Source organism: Parasteatoda tepidariorum, chromosome X1 (assembly GCF_043381705.1).
Source record: "Parasteatoda tepidariorum isolate YZ-2023 chromosome X1, CAS_Ptep_4.0, whole genome shotgun sequence".
Classification (NCBI taxonomy): Eukaryota; Metazoa; Arthropoda; class Arachnida; order Araneae; family Theridiidae; genus Parasteatoda; species Parasteatoda tepidariorum.
In genome coordinates this window covers 69,186,319-69,204,055 of record NC_092214.1, presented here as the reverse complement: position 1 = coordinate 69,204,055, position 17,737 = coordinate 69,186,319, and the positions used below count along the sequence as shown (strand labels likewise).

The 17,737-nt window shown below is 27.1% G+C and overlaps 1 protein-coding gene across 1 annotated transcript in view; it reads right to left on the bottom strand.

Moving 5' to 3' along the window:
• Positions 1-1,363: 1,363 nt before the first annotated feature.
• The window catches only part of SWI (strumpellin and WASH-interacting protein), a 48,876-nt gene continuing 32,502 nt past the window's right edge, over positions 1,364-17,737 (bottom strand). The window contains exons 18-30 of the mRNA XM_016066996.3: positions 14,627-14,795; positions 12,891-13,045; positions 12,729-12,803; positions 11,583-11,687; positions 11,415-11,504; positions 11,210-11,254; positions 10,891-10,999; positions 9,636-9,853; positions 9,450-9,533; positions 9,258-9,354; positions 8,397-8,491; positions 5,941-6,042; positions 1,364-1,764 (exon numbers count right to left, since the gene is read on the bottom strand). Of these exons, the coding sequence (XP_015922482.2) occupies positions 1,657-1,764; positions 5,941-6,042; positions 8,397-8,491; positions 9,258-9,354; positions 9,450-9,533; positions 9,636-9,853; positions 10,891-10,999; positions 11,210-11,254; positions 11,415-11,504; positions 11,583-11,687; positions 12,729-12,803; positions 12,891-13,045; positions 14,627-14,795 (1,452 nt within the window). The 3' untranslated portion in view covers positions 1,364-1,656. The remainder of the gene's footprint in view (positions 1,765-5,940; positions 6,043-8,396; positions 8,492-9,257; positions 9,355-9,449; positions 9,534-9,635; positions 9,854-10,890; positions 11,000-11,209; positions 11,255-11,414; positions 11,505-11,582; positions 11,688-12,728; positions 12,804-12,890; positions 13,046-14,626; positions 14,796-17,737) is intronic.

Sequence of the window (17,737 nt, the reverse complement as noted above, 5' to 3'; positions counted from 1 at the left end):
TACATGCATAAATATATATACACAGTCCAGTCACATTAATGTGACCACCACCTACCTTCGACGTAAACGTGAAATAACCAATCACAGAAGGCAGGTGGCAGCATATTACAATAAAGTGTATATAAAGGATGTCCTAGGGCATCGGAAAGCATTTCAAGCGTTGGCGTAATGTAAAAACGTAGCGATTTATCCGACGTCCAAAAGGGCATGATTATTGGCCTTCGCGCCAAGTGTGGAAGCATTTTGGAAACGGTTAATTTTGTGAACTGTTCGCGTGCCATCGTGGTGAAAGTATACTGTGTGGTAAAATGGCACTATCCAAAATCAGTAGCTTGGCACATGCGGTGCACCACGGGCTATAGATGACAGAGGCGTAGGAAAGCTACGGAGATGCGTTCAGGTGAATAGACATGCAACTGTTTAGCAACTGACCGCCCAGATGAACCAAGGGGCTACCAAGTGTGTATCCTCAATAACGGTTCAGCGAATGTTGCTGTGCATGGGCCTCCGCTTCAGAAGCCTGGTTAATTCATCTATGCTGACTGCTGTTCATTGGCGACGAAGGCTGGAATTTGCATGCCAGTACCGCAACTGGATGTCCACATAGTGGTGACAGGTGGCTTTTTCCGATGAATCACATTTTATGCTCCATCGAACAGATGGACGTTGGCGTATACGGCATGAAACGTCTGAAAGCAAACACCCTGCAACAATTGCCGGAAGGATCCAGGCTGGAGGAGGAAGCATTATGGTTTGGGGAATGTTTTCCTGGCATTCACTGGGTGCACTCATCATTGTGGAAGACACGATGGATCAGCACAAGTACGCATCTGCCCTTGCGGACCATGTCCACCCCTACATGCGAATGATTTTTCGTTAGAATGATGGCATCTACCAGCAGGGTAAGGCGAGGTGTCATACAGCTCACAGTGTATGTGCGTGGTACGAGGAGCACAAGGATGAGTTTACCGTACTTCCCTGGCCAGCAAACTTACCGTATTTAAACCCAATTGAGAATCTGTGGGACCACCTCTATCGGTTTGACTTGGAATTTTTTTTTTCTTTCTGTGCAAAATCTTTAAGCTTATTTTTAACAGTTTTTTGTTTAAAATATGATTACTAACATGTCTTTATTTCTTTTCAACGCACAGTTGTTTTTAATTTATTTAATAAAGTCAACTAATATCTTGTAATCTGAATTTATACACTAAAAGTAAGTTTTAAAATTTAAGTGTACCAATTTGAATATTTTTAGATATAGGACTTCTTTCTATAAATGAATATAAATTAAAATAATATATAAACTGACTTGAATAGCACATGTAAAAATATTAAACATATCTTTAAGCAATAGATAAAAACATTTATAACAAAATATCTTTATTTTAACAAAATAATTGATTTGTTTAAATATAGTTCACAAAAATACATCAGAAGTTCATTATTACATTATTGCACTTCAAAATATTATACTTGTACAGACAATCATAGTAAAATATGAACATTATAAAACATTGAAATATTTAATACAGTTCATTATCTAAACGAGCTTCAGTTCAGGAACTACATTTTTTATAGCATTTCTAACAACTTTAGCTACCTAATGAAAAAAATATTACTGTCTAGGCATTGAAACTTGATGCTGTGTTATATAAATCACACCTTATTTGTACTTTGTTTTTCAGCATTTTCTTCTTCTGCACTTAAATCAGCACGAAAGAATATTCGAGCACTGCTCAAAGAATAATTCAAAAGATCAAATTCCTGTAATAAAACGAGAAAAAAATTCTTTATTATTTGGAAAAAAATATTTTAAATAAAGGATATGGGATAAGTGGTGGAAATATTTTCCCTCATAAATATATATTTCAAATCAGAATTTCAAACGTAATATATATGTATCCCAATTATCTGCAGAATTGAAGGCCTACAAGCACGGATAAGCGAATTCACAGATAATCCGAAAAACAATTTTTAAAAAAATACACTCATCAACAATTTTCTTTAATATAAATGATAAATTTCAATATCTATTATTAGCAGTTTTCTTAGTATAAGTTTTTTTCCTTTTTTGCATAAAAAAAACCTGCCCACTTCTTTTGTTTCTTGGTATTGGAGAGCAGGTGGCGGAAAATAAAACAGACACAACCAGACTTTTAACTCAGGAGTTCATATGCTTTTGAAAAAAAGAATGCACAAAACAATTTTCGAAACACATGAATTAGTTCTTATAAAGAGTCACTGCACATACAGGATTTTTATAGAAATACTAATCAGTAACTAAACTAACAATAAATGACTGACTACAATTCTGAAATCATGCATATGGCCTATAAATTATTCAAGACCCTGCTTCATTCTTTTTCTTTTAGGGGAATAAGTGTCCTGTGGGAACCACCCTCATTTGTTAATTATCAAATTTATAACTGATAAGAGTTCCAGGAATGTGTTACATGTTGACTAAATAATGGCTGAGGATTATTCATTTCCATTCATCATATGAAGGCAAAACAGAAAGCACTAAATTTCTTTACTTGCTATCTATAACATTACTTCGAATAATAACCAGGGATGAGATTAGCCAAAAGGCAAAAAAGCTGAATTTCTACACTATTAAATTTTAAGCAAACGCAACCCTTTAATAATAAATTCCAGACAGTTTAAGATAATAAATAATGTGTTGACATACAATTGTGTACTAATCTATTATTATATAAATGATTACATTGATACTTAGTGAAAATAAAAATTACCAATTGAAAAAATAAAGCTGGAAATTATATTTTTCCTCAGTTCACATAAGAGACTTATTACTTGAAAAACTACCTGGTTTAGCAAATTAAAACTACTGAGTATATACATAAATATTTCATTTCTTTTAATAAATACTGTTATGTGATTTATAGCAAATGTATCAGTAATATTACTTTTTAAATTATTTTGGGGAAAAAAAACTAAAATGGGCAGAATCATTATGTTCATATTATAGTCTAATCTAACTAGAGCCCTCTGAAACATATCAATAACAGTGAAGTAGAAATATATAGTAACTCCTTAACATACAAAAATTGCTATTTTAGTTTGAAAAATTACATGACAATCAGCAACTGTTTAGATAATTGTTTTTTATTTGATAAGAATTTTGCATTTTATAGCATAAATAACAGCAATTATAAATAAAATTTTGATGATGAGTTAATTAACTCTTTTTCCCCCAAAATTTTTTTTTAATTAAATCCCTTTTTAAGTGATTGCTTTTGTTTGCTATATCTTTTATGTTTGCTATATTTCGTCGTTAGTCCATCTTCAAACATTTTGTGACAAATCTTACTTTTTCTTCCTTGCAAGCACAGAATGTTAGTTTTGAATATATTCCCTTCCAGTTTCTCAGATGTTGATACTAATAATCGTCGTTAGAAAAACAGTCACCTTTATAGTAACTAATTTTAAAAAAATATTTTACTTCTTACAAGAATCGCGATAGTTGATCTTAAAATTGCGTGAAGATGAATAACAATTATGGATTTTGAAATCACATGAATATGAAACTAGATATAAGATTTTGAAAATGAAAAAATACAAATTGGGATATAGAATTTTCAAAACGTGTAAATACAAATCACGATTCATAATTTTTAGATCGCGTAAATACGAATCATGATGCGTAATTTTTATATTGCATAAATAAGAATTATGATGCATAATTTTTAGAATGTGAATTTTAATGTCTTATTTTTAAATCACATATAAATACGAAAATTAATGTTTGATATTATAACCGCATGAGCAAATCAAGACATTGAATTTTAAACTCGAGTGAATACGAATTGCTACATTGGTCTTAGAAAGACGTAAATACCAATCACAATATCGGATTTTTAAACCTCGTACAATATTCAAATCGAGTGAATAAGAATCGCAACATGCAACTTTTATATCACGCAAATCTGAAAAGCTATGTTTGATATTAAAATCGTGCCAGCCGATGGTCGAGTAATTAGCGTGCCTGACTGCAAGCCATTGGTTGCTGGTTCGAATCCGGCGCAGGGCATGGATGTTTCACTCTGTGTTTTGTTCTCTATTGTGTGAATGTGGCCCGCCCTGTAAAACAGGTATGTCGCAGTGTGGCGTGGGTAATGTCGCTCGCCACCGTGACTTAGGTTCACAGGTGCCCACTGGATAACGTTAAATGAGTAACATTTCTGGTGAAAACGACTGGAATTCTGGCGAAGTAACATTTCTGGCTTCTCGGTGAAAAACGTTAAAGTTCAGTGCCTGCCGTTAGGAAAATAATAAATAAATATTAAAATCGCGTGAATAAGAATCGGGATATTAGCAGATTCCAGGCTTGGGACCTCTTAACAGGCTTGTCAGAAGCAGCGTCGTTTGAACTACGAAAATCGGAGCTATCTGGCGGGCGGGTAAAAATGCGGAAAATCTCATTTGCTGCATGTAAAAGAGGAGAAAATAGCTAAAATAAGTAAAAATGAGGAAGGATTGGTAACTATGTAGTTTAAATTTTCTGTTTCTCTTTGAAAATCGGTGAATTTTCTGAAAAAGCGGAATATTTATTAAAAAATGTTAAATTTTTAGAAAATCTGAATTTCTGATAAAAAGCTGAAATTCAAGAGATAAAAGTGAAAAAGGCAGAAATCTGCTAAAAAGCGGAAAAATCTCATCCCTGAATAACAAAATGACCCAGGAGTAAAAGCTGTTTTGATGGGTTCTATTAATTAAAATTCAAACTTCATACTGCATTTGTAGTTCCACAGCAGTAAATCATAATTCACTTGCTCTTTATGAATGCTTTGCCATTTTTACCCTTTCAATGCTGGTTTTACTTAGGTATTGCACTTGAAGCTACTATGTTTATATGCAGACCCATTATTTGATCAATTGTGAACACCTGGGCAAGAAACATGAATGTTTGCTAGTATGTTGTTCTCAAAACTTTTAAAATAGTTTCATCTCTATGAAATCTTAAATTCTAAACGCTACATTATTTATCATAGCAAAAAAAGCGAAACGTGGATAATCAGGAGTTTACTTCATATATATAAGCATACTGGTTGCCGAAATTTAAGAACTGTTTATTATGTAAAGTTCAAGGGAACACCATTTCAAATGAGACACAGCAAGAAAAAAAATTGAATCTGTTAACATTTAGCTAGTTATGAAAGATCTTGATCAAAATTGTTTTATTTGTACTCATGTAAAATTAGCCAAGAATTTTTAATATCCCTTTAAGGCGATGAGTAAGCATTTGTCTTTGTCATGTAAATATGTCATTAAAAGTATGTCTCTTATTAATTTCTTTAATAAATTATCACTTAGGCATGCTATTTCATTTTCATTCAATTTGTTTCAATTTTGTTATAAAAATAATAATTTTTTGATTGACAAAAACTATATTTTAATAAGGTTAAAAAATTTCCTAAAAGTATCATAAGATTAAGAAACTTTGTATGGACAAATAGCATAAGTTCTTATAATGGCAATATTAATAAGAAATGCTAAATATTATAAGACTTAAATTAATACTAACGTCATGTTAATTTAGCACTTATTCTTAAACTACATTCACCATATATTCTTGAACTACACAATAAAATGGGAAAATATCATGATTCACAATTATTATCAAAAAAAGTAATAGCTCAAGTAGATTTACTCTTATATAGGTACTGCCTGAAGCTACATCTAAATAGGGATTTTTTTAAACAATTTAATATCCTTAATATTGTCTCAAACTTAGTTAAAAGTTTTAAATGTTTTTTTTACCTAATGCTACCTTGTCAGCTACCTATGTCACTTAAAATGGAAAAGGTTTATAAGGAAAAAATCTTTAGCACATTGTAACTCATTAGCTCGTGAATTAAATGGCAGAAGATAAAATAAAAAAATAACCAAGCTTCTAGAAATATATGTAGAAAAACAAACCTGCTGATAAATTTCCAATCTCCTGCTTGTTAAATTCATTGTTTCTAAAAGCTTCCTGTCTTCTTTTCCTAATGCAGTATTTTTTTGAGAAAGTGCATCTTCCTAAAAGTATGAATATGGTTATAATGTAATTCTTAGAAGTTATAATAAAAAGAAATCACCTTCACAATAATGAAAATTTATTATATTGATAATAAAAACTTTTACAATTAACAAAAGAAATTTGTAACAGGCAGATTTACCTAATCAAAGAATAAATACTTGAGTGTTCACTAATTCCTTAGAAAATAGTAAGATTATGTATAATATTTCTCAATATTTTTAAACATAAATGTATAGTTTACTTAACTAATTAAAAAAAACAAAAAAACAACATCATTATTTTGAAATTTATGTTTATGCTTAAAACTATGTATTCTGTGTTTCTTGGGTGACATTTTTCACACATTCCGTGATAAATCGATTAACTTATTTTAGAAGAATTGATTCTTTACCTTGAATGCATAACAAAGCAAAAATTAATTTTCAAAACACAATCACTTTTGAATTGGTGTTCAGTTCATAATCTCTATGGAAATTGTACTTTTGCATTAGATTCTTACACAACATTTTGTTGGTTATGTTGTATAAATATCCTATGCAACATTATTACATGCAACATATATTGGAATTATGATATTGAAATGTTTGTTTGAAGCCTGTTCTCTGTTGACTTGGATTTGACAGCACCACTACTATTTTTAAGAGCAGAACAAATGCCTGAAAAATTATCTATTGAGTAAGAAACAAACAAGAAATCATTATTGTAATATGCTTTGTTATTATTTTTTATTATTATCCAAACACAAACCTCTCTTTATCAGTGCTTTTTAATCGATTTAAAATAGAATAGAGCTAATATGAGATGAAAATTGATCTGTTTAAACTAGGTCATAAAAACAATTTTAAAACCTGTTTTTCTATCAGTTAATGTTTACAATTTATTGAGTATCAAACTATTGAATTGAGCTATAAAATATATATAATTTATGTAAAATAAAGAAAACTTGAATCTCATATAGTCCAATAAATGGTATCACATTGGCTCCAGACACTATCTCAAATTATCCATGTCACTTAAATACGATAATCTGTCATTCAAAATAAATTAAACAGATTCTTTGGTTAAATAGCTTAAAATACACACCATTAATTTTTAATAACATCCTATTAAAATCACTAACCTACATTTTTATTTAAATGTTAGAGGACAAACGTTTTAGGGTCTAACAGCAAAAAATTATGGAAAAATAATATTATTCAATGTACAGAATAATTTTTTGAAATATATTATTTGGATATGCAATGAAAATAGCATTGTCAAAATAATTACCAGGTTATAAAAGAATATATGCATAATGCATTTAAAAAAAAATATGAAGATGGACTAGGTAGTAATTTCAGCAGATTCTACAACAAGAGAAAGGAGGCTAAAAATTTCCAAAAACATTTTTATTTAATGCTTACTTAAATGGGCTCTTAATTAATTCAAGTTCAATATAGTTCCAATAGCAGAATTTTTTTGGGCTTTTGTGCGATAATTTTTCTCTAGTGCTAATACCTTTCTGAAAGCCATTTTTAATCGTAGCAAATATATATGTTACTAATTTAAAGTAAGAGAAGCGCTTTTTGTTTACAAAAAAAGTCTTCATGTATAGAATAGAACAGTATAGATTTTTTTAATTATAAATGTAGGAATGTTTTTTTTTATAATTTTATAACACAGTGACTTGATGCTGTGTTATATAAATCAAATTTTGTGATTTATATAACACAGCATCAAGTTTCAATGCCTAGACAGTAATATATTTTTTTTCATCAGATAGCTTAAGTACAATGCTATAAAGAATGTAATTCCTGAAGTAAAGCACATTTAGATAATGAACTGTATTAAATTTTTCAATGTGTTATAATGTTCATATAAAAGAAAACATATTCTAATATTGTTGGTGATTTTCTCCTGTTCTAAAAATATCAGTATAGTTAAATTTTTTTTTAATTTTCGCGATTTGGAAATTACGTTTTATAATATCAATATGAAATTCTAGCTAAAGCCAGTCATTGCAGAATTTTCTGATTCTCAAAGGAAAGTAAAAAAAAATTACGAGCGTTTCTTCCACCTCTGATGTGCGAGAAAAGCATTTTTTTACAATAGTTCTGCAGAAAAAAACATTTTGAAAATTCTGCAGATTAAAAAAAAAAGATAAAAATTGCTTCCCAAATAAATAATATTTCTGCAAGAACTCAGCAGTTTTCTGCGACAATGTCGATGCGTCTCAACGATTCTGCCACAGGGGAACACAGTTATATGAATTTGATTATTTAATTATTGTTCAATTTACAGACTTTGACAGAATTAAGTTTAATATAAAATTTAAATTTTAAAACACCTAGCAAAATTAATATGCACTACTTACTCGGTCTTTGGAATACTTTTCCTTAACTGAATGAAACCAATGAAGTGAATCAAATTCCTCATACAAATTTAACAATTTCAAGATGTAAGCCACACCTGTAAATTTAAATATTTTATGTAACAAAATAAAAATAAAAAAAAATTTATGGATTTATCAATACATTAAGTTGTTCTAAAGATATCAAAGTGCTAATGGAAATTTGTATAACAGCAAAGTTTGTTTTTTTAACCAAAAAATTCTGTATAATGTCCTTTTTTATCTGTTTCACAAAAATTTAAAATATTCAGTGAAAAGTTTAAAAATGCAAATTAATAAAGTCTGTATATATTATGTCTTTCCATTTTTTGAATAAATACAAAAAACATGAATTTTTAATTAGATTTTCACTTTTAAAAAGTATCAACAAAATACCTTCAATTTTAACTAGAGATGAAATATGTCATTTAATTACATGTTCAGTCTTTATGAATTATGAGGTATAAAAACTAAGACAATGCCATAGGAATAAAGTCAAATAAGGGTATTGCTAAAATCACAGAAAACAAACTAAAGAAGAAAGATAAATTAGATTTAGAAAAGAGGAAAAAACTTTTTATAAACATAAAAAATAATTTGCATTATCTATATTGAAAACATAATATTTAATTATATTTCCTAGAATGTTTAGTTGATAACCATTTCAATAAGAGATAAATTAACAAACAAAACTTTACAAAAAAACAAATTTTTGTAAGATTAACTAAAGAACCAGTCAAAAATGCCATCAGGGAATTGTTAAAATATTAAAAACAAATTTTCTATTAACCATTGCTATTTATTACCACAGTTATAATTATAGAAAAAAAATCTGAAACAATATACCCATAGCAAAACCATCATCTGTAAAAGCAGCTCCAACTTTATTTTTTCTTGAAAGCTTTTCTTTACTGGATATAGATTCCTCAACAAAATTTATTGTCTGAAAAAATAGATAGTATATTAATAGGGCTTCAATCTTTCAAAGAATTTTGTTTTAAGTTAGTCAAGAAATAAAATATAAAAAGAAATTATTACCAGAGGAGGTACAATGACAAAAAAATTTCTCATGTGCCCATTTTTTGGATCTCGGAAAGCAGGACCAAATGCATCAACCAAAAGCTATATATGAGAAAATATTAAAAAAAATTATTGTGAAGCAACATAATTTATAAAAATGCCTTATTAAAGTTTGTGATGAATCAGTGAAATGTAAACACTAACCTTGAAATACTGAGTACCTTCTGAGAAGTTTTTAGAGAGGTTGCTAATGACTGAATCAAGTTTTGATGCAGCTGATATTGTTTCTTCAGAAAGATTTTCCTCTTTACACAAGTCAGAGAATTCAATTATGTCATCTAGGTCAGGAATAAATCTAATAGCATTGCTGCAACAATGTATGCCTCCCGATCGAATCATCCTAACAAACCCCATAGCATTTCCTAAAAGCAAAAATAAAAAATTTAAAATTAAGCAATTTGATGGTTGCACAATCAAATGAGGAATGCATTTTCATAGATGCTACAAAAATTTTTATTAACAGAAACTGAATTTATCTGCAACTATCAGAAAAAGGTACCACAATTAATTGAATAATAAACATTAAGGCAAATGACAAATTTGATGCATAAATAAAAATTAACATTTTGGTTTAAAAAGAAACAGAATTGGGTTCTTAATATAATGCCGGAAGTAATTTAAAAAGTAGAACATTACACTAAAAACTGCTAATTTGAAATAAACGTCAAAAAAACAAAGTTTGGAAGAAGGCAGAGGATTCAGTAAAAATTTATACGCTGGTTTTTCATACATTTCATTATAATTTTTGAGATGAACACAAATGACAGTATTGACAAACGCATTTGTTTCTTAGAAAATCAATTGTGCCCTATCAAACCTCTATCTATCAATAATATTCAAAAATCTGTGCTTTTTATCTTTAAATAACAGATAGGATTTTATATATAGTTTGCCTATAATGGTAATAGTAAATTTTCAATCAACTATGTAAACCAATTGTTCCTGCACTTAAAATTCTGATCATTTTTAACTATTTTAACACTAGACATGAACAATTTGGAAAATGAATGAGAAATGCAGAATGAGAAATGCCAAACTGAATGAAATGCCAAACTGATTGGGAATATGTAAAAAATTTATTTCCTTAAAAAGTTTTCAGCTTAGAAAAGCAAAAAAATTCATATTATAGTTTGGCATATTTTTACTGAGAAAATAGTTTTATGAACAATTTTTATGTCAATTTTAGAAATATTAGTTTAAGAACGATTTACAGACACTGTCTGCCAGAAGAATAAGTATAGCATGCAATATAAAGGTACCATTTTTTTTTCATTTTTATTATTATTATTTTGGAATTTAAAAAAAATATATTTTTATTTCGTTTTCTAAACAAAAATTTTAATTTCTAAAAAATATATGCAAAAGAGTTAAGTCATTTTATACTATGTAAAGAACATACCTATTTCACTGATTAAAAGTCGAAACTGGTCCAAATAACTTTCGCCATTTTCAGTCAAGCCTAATTTACGAATTCCTCTGTGAAATTTCTCAGCTCTATCAAATGGATACTAGAAAAAAATTTTAAGTGAGGAATTGGAACACTCTTTTTTTCTCGTAATTAAATTTTCAACACAAATTAAGGTGCACTAAAATGGAATAACAAGGTGAACTTTGAATGAAATAGTGGTAGCAAATTTAAATTTTATATAGAATCACGTAGAAACGTAAACAATAACAAAAGTGGATAGGATAAATTTTAAAATTTCACTAATTGTTACCTTTTGACCATTTTGATTCTTGTTTTCTTTGAAATATCTTAAATCCTGTCAAAGGAGAAGAAATGTAAACAAAAATTATGTCACCAATTAAACTACACACTAATACTGAGTTAAAAAAATTTTAATAGTTCAATTTATTACCTATGTACAAAATTTTTTAGATCAATCTATATTAAAGGCAAAAAAAATAGTAAAAAAAAGTCACCTTTATTAATCTTGATTTGATGTGCTCATCATAAAGAAATTGGGAAAATATCTGGAACTTTTTCCTCAGAAATTGGTAAACAAAATTTACCTAAAATTAAACAATAACATCATGCAACTTCAATTTTAAAAATTAGTATCATACCAAAACAATATTTAAGTCGCTTACTGTTGTATTCATAACACCTATTCCATGAGTACGTATAGAATTGGCAATGTGGCGAATATTTATAGTATTCAAATGCTTATTATTACTTGAGCGTTCAACAAATATCTGTAAAAAAAATAAAAAATATAATAGACATAGAATATAAAATCTAATTACATTATAGTCAATTAATTCATTTAAATTGAAATCATACTTTTGATAATCAAATATAATCTTCATAAAAGAAAATATAACAAAACATTTTACGCCACCAAATTATAAACAAATGACATTAAATAAATTGCAAAGAATTTTCACTAGCTTTACCAGCAACTTCCAACAGCATTATTTTGTTCTGAAATTCAAACAAAAATTTTATTCATGATCTGTACTTCATAAAATTTATTCGCATACCATACCTGCCAACTCTTCCGGATTTTCCGGAAGATTTTATTTTCATATTTAAAGTGGTAGCAATACTCACGTTATTCCATTTAACTTTTTGAATTATAATGATAATCACAGATGAGTTTGACCACCACTACATATAAATCATTACAATAAATATATAAAAGCATTATAATCCTTGCACAAGCGAATTTCAACAGGATCAAAATATAAAGATATTTTTGAGTCAGATTGATTTTCGTTTATTGTATTACAACCACTCTAAAAATCCATTCTCGGAAGGAGTGAAAGTTGGCAGGTATGGCATACGGTGTAAAAGAATGTTAAAATAATATCAAGCATGTGTTAACTAGAACTATTTCAAGCCACTTCCTGTTCCTTTTAAAATCATAATTTTAGTCAACAGCCAGATTTTTATAATTCCCAAATAAGTAGCTGACTTTAAATGGCACACTCTAAGATACTTATAATGCTGTACTAAACATTTCCTTTTCCTCATTAAATCCAAAACCTTGTTAAATATAAGATCTTTATAAGCGGATCCTGCAGTAATAAATTACCATATGTTTTAACAAAAGAAAAAAACAACACCATTCATTGAGAAAAGTGTTAAGAATAAGTAAAATACAACAATAAGAAAAATGTTAATATGTTAAATGATGGCTATAGCTTAGTAATAACTCTTCAGAAAATGGTAAATTACTCTATAGATTAAGATGAATAAATAATGTGTACAGTGAAATAGTGAAGAAGCTTTACCTGATTATTGAGATTGTAGAGGTAGTTTGATACAAATAAATGAATATTTCGCATAATTTCAAGTACATCTAAACCCTAAAATGAGAATTATTAAAAAATGGAAGAACATTAAGCTTCAAATAATGATTTAAGCAGAAAAAGTGTAGAACCTTTAAAACAAACCTGTTCTAAAGTTTGACTAGGAAGGTGGGCATCAACAGTTTCTAAGCGATACTTATGTGAAGCTAAGCTCCTCATTTCACCATATGTTTTCCAATCGTGAAGGGCAACAGTTGTTAAATTATAAAATATTTTGTCAAGATAATGTTCTACATAAGCTGGAAAAGAATACTTGCATCAAAAAAAGGAAAATTATAAACATAGACCACACTTTTTTGAAAAATATATTTTATAATTAAAATGTATAAATGCTATTCCCTATTGAAGACTTAAATTAAAGCAAACAAGTTCACAGAGTTCACCCATATTCTCACATTATATAAAATATTCTAGTGTTTTAATTTTATTAGTTTTTCTTTCATAACATAAAAAAAGGCATACAAATAACTGTAAAAACAAATGTTAGAATTATTTTTTAAAAAAAAACTTCAGCCATTCAAACAAAACGGGATCATTTTTAAAATTTAGTGTCACTCAAAAACTGGAAAAAGAAAAAACACCTTTTTGCTACAAGATAGGGTATAAATTTTTAAAATACAAAAGCAAATAAACTTATTTATTATTTAAATGTTTTTCATATTTTTTTTAGTACTTTAAGTCAATACATTTTTGGTTAGATATGATAAAGATTGACATGTCTGTTGCCATAATATCTATTATTTTTACATATTCCGGACAAAGATATTTCATGCATAATTTTAATAATATTGAATGCAAGCAAAGTCAAATTTTTAAAAAAAAAAATTTTTAAAAACTTAGTAAAAAGAATCATGTCTGTAAAAGAACGAAAATTCAGAAAACTGTATTTTAATTCTTAAAAAAAAACTTTATATTTTATTTAGGCTAAAAAATTAATAAGCTAAACTATTTTCAGTTAAATAAATAAATATTTTTTATACAAATAATTATGATAACAGACAAGGCACAGTAAAAAAAAAAACTCTTAAAACCTTCATCAACCAAACAGAACGTTCAAAGTAGATGATTTCCTCTTGAAACAGTCTTCAAAGATAAATAATTGTTATCATCCATTAATTCCAAATGTGTTACTTAAAAAACGTAAATAAGTGTTGCTAAATATGACATCAATTTAAGGACAGCAGTACTTAGTTAAAAAAAAAAGCTTACATTTTTATTAGTTGATTTTTACAATCTTTATAGAATCTTTTTAGAGTATTTAATACTTAAGTATAAAACATAACAGACTAGAAGAGAAACATTTTAAGGTTTAATTAAAGAACCACTATACTTTAAGTTCCCTCAAACTTAACACCTTAGATACTATTTTTCTAAAATGCGATCAAAACTTATTAATAAATATTATTGTGAATACTATTTTCTTCTTTCTTCTTAAAATTTTATATTTTTGAACATGGAAAGTATCTACAAATGTTCATTTAATACACAACTTTAACAAATAATAACTTTAACAACTTCAAGATAAAAATATTTTTCAGACAGACACCAAATGGCACTAAATTATGAAAACGACTCAACAGCATAAAATATAAAAACACAGTAAAAGGAATTCTATGAATAATAATAGAACTATAAGCTGCAAGTGTAAGATTTCTTTCTCTCTTTTTGGAGACTTATATATTTGAAATAAAAGGTGGTTATTTTTTCCTTATGAATTATAAATTACCAAAACATTTATTGTTTATCAGTTTAATATTCAAAGATTAATACTTAAGCCTCATTTATAAAAACAAAATATATGAACTGATTGAGATACTTACACTTAACACTAACAAAGTGGTTAAACAAGTGAAGAGATGAAAGTCTGAAAAGATAATTAAACTCTTTTCTGCCAACTTTGAATGGGTTTCTATCATCTAATTGCAAATGATAATGGCAGTGTAAACGGAGCTCAGTTTCAACATCACTACAGAGAGGATCAAGCAAATGCTAGAAAAATAATATTGAGATCAAATCAACTTCAGATTCCTCATTATATTACAATAGAAAAGTTATAGATTTTAATTTCAATGTTTTCACTGCAACACCGACAAAAATGTACCAAATAAGGGTGAAAGCTGTAAAACTTTTTTATATGAACATGATATTTGCGTATAATCTAGTGAAAAAAATCGTTCAGTAAAAATCAATAATGTGCTGTTTAAAAATATTTAACGTAATAAACAATCTTCAAAAGTTAATAGAAGGTAAAGAAAGGTAGAGGAAAGAATTGTAATGAATAATTGAAGAATTAGATTTTTGACTTAATTAAATCAAAATTACTCCAGTTATTCTAGAGAGAAAAAATATAATTTTTAAAACAAACACTTATTTTCATATACAGAAGATATAGCATAAATTTTATTCATTCTTAAATAAAAAAGAGAATATTTATTTTTCTTAAAAAAATATACAAATTAAATAACTATTCCTTTATCAGACATAAACACTTTTTGTCTTTTAAAACTTAATTTCTCTGAATATCTCTCAATTTCTCTGCATTCTTTTTTCCTCATAGATTCAAATTCTTAATCTTCAAAGTGGGTAGCCCTAATCTGGAAAATATGGCCGCAGTAATTTATTGTCATAATTTATTGTAGGATTATTTTAATTAAAATATAATTTAATATTATTTTTTAACAATGCATTTTAATAATGAGCAAAACATTTTCAATTCTGAACTATAAAAATTTTTACATCATTTCAAGCTAAGTAATTTTGAAAGAGAAAAATCCAAAGTTCAATTAGAATCAGTCAAAAAGTTTATAAGCAATAAATTTCAAAAAAGTCTAATTTTATATATTACTGATTAAGCCTAAATTTTGGATTTCATCATTAAAAACTACATAGTTTAAAATAATGCAAAAATTTATATATCATACAATTCAAAAATTATACATAAAAAATTATTCTGTTTTATAATACAGAGAAAGTTACGAAAGTTTGAGTTTGACTATGAGTCACAAAAAGTTTTTTGATTTGCTTGAATAGTTTTATAAATACAGTGAACTTCAAAAAAATATCAGCATTAAGGGGACCAAACTTACGACTGCCATTATTTTAAGATACAATAATCCAAATCCATTGGAAGAAAATATACCTTTATTCAGATCAATGTAGTTTTTGGCTTTAAATAATTGGCATCGTTAAAATTCACCTTTCAAAACATTAAGATTGCTTGTCAATTAGTTAAGTTGAAATAACCAGATTAAAAAGTATTCAATTGTTTCATGCTACCATATATAATATACAGGTATATTGATATTGCAATTAAATACGTATGAGTCATTTCTATTAACATTTGTAAATATAAGAAATTTATTAAAACATAATTTAATCTTTCAAATGTCCTTCTAAATTTTGATTAGTCACTATTAATTATTTAGAATTAGATAAGAATTTTGCAATTTAATAAAAAGAGCATGCATTAATATACTGAAAATAAAAATATATTCATGCGATCATATGAAATATTTGCACAGCACTAGTTGGAAAACTGTCAGATGAATAACAGCAAATAATATGTGGCATCTGAATGCAAATTACAAAATAGTCAAAACTGACTTTAATAATTTTAATTCTTATCAAACAAGTTAGGTACTAACAATAGGATTATAAAATGATAGCAATAGTCTATATCAGTCTTCAAAAGCAATTTCAAAATTTGTCATAAATCTTGATATTCATTTTTGCTTTGCTTTTTATTGTTATGCTTCTGTCTTATCGTTACTCAATCTTTCCCATTACTACATATTTTCATATTAGGGGTCTGTTTATGAAAGTAAGCTTGCTTAAAAAATATTTGTTTTGCAATATGCCGAGTATAATTATATACATAATTTCAAAAATATATCTTTGGCAGCCAATTTTGAAGCAACTGTAGCTTTTGTCACAAGAAAATAAAAATTACATGAAACAGTAATAGTTCTACCTCATATTATGAGCGGTAGCATAGTGATAAATAAATTTTAGGAGAAATTAATTTTATCGAAGTAAATTCCCACAATGTATGCTTGAAAAATAATTTATTTTAAACAAATTTAACATGGTTTACATAAGAAAATTTACTTGTTTTCTTAAGATTTCAATTTAATTATTTTATATTTAAAATATTAAGCTCTAGAATGATTGTGGGGAATGCAATGTTCCCAAAACGCATCTTGGATTAAGTTTTCCTATTCATTAGAAGACCCTCTGAAATTTCATAATATATAGATTACTTCATAATATATTGATTATTTTTAAAATAATTAATAATGTTTATAAAATGAATAGAATACATGATTTTGTAATTTATAACATATGAGACAAAAAAAAATAAACTTAAGCTAATCTTTATGCAATTGTATTTAAGCAATGAATTTTTTACAAAAATGGTTTTAAACCATTTTTTTAATAAAATTTTTGAAGGCATGTATTAATAAATTTAATTAAAGCAATAACCAAATTGAATTTTTTAAAAATTTTGAAATTTATGTGCATCACATCATTGTCTACTTTAATGAATTTTTTATAAGTTTTCAAAAGAAACTTTAAAAACATCTATATTTTAATTTTAAAAAAAGATATTTACTTTCTCAATCAATCAGTTTTTTCTTTTTTTCTTTTTTTTTTGTTACCTTTTCTAAGTGTCTTTAAGAAACTTCTTCTTTATTACCTAATTTTTTATTTTAAATTATCATAACAAACTTATTAACTACTCAGAAATTATTGCGACTTGTAAACAAATAGAAAAATATAAGATGAACTAACTCTATGTTTTCTGTAAAAACAAAATAATAACTAATTTTAAAAAAATGGATATTAATAATGGACTATATTTTTAAGCAAAAAAGTTGTTTGGAGAACAAAGGAAATGAAAAGTGAACAATTAATTCATTAGAAAAATGTTC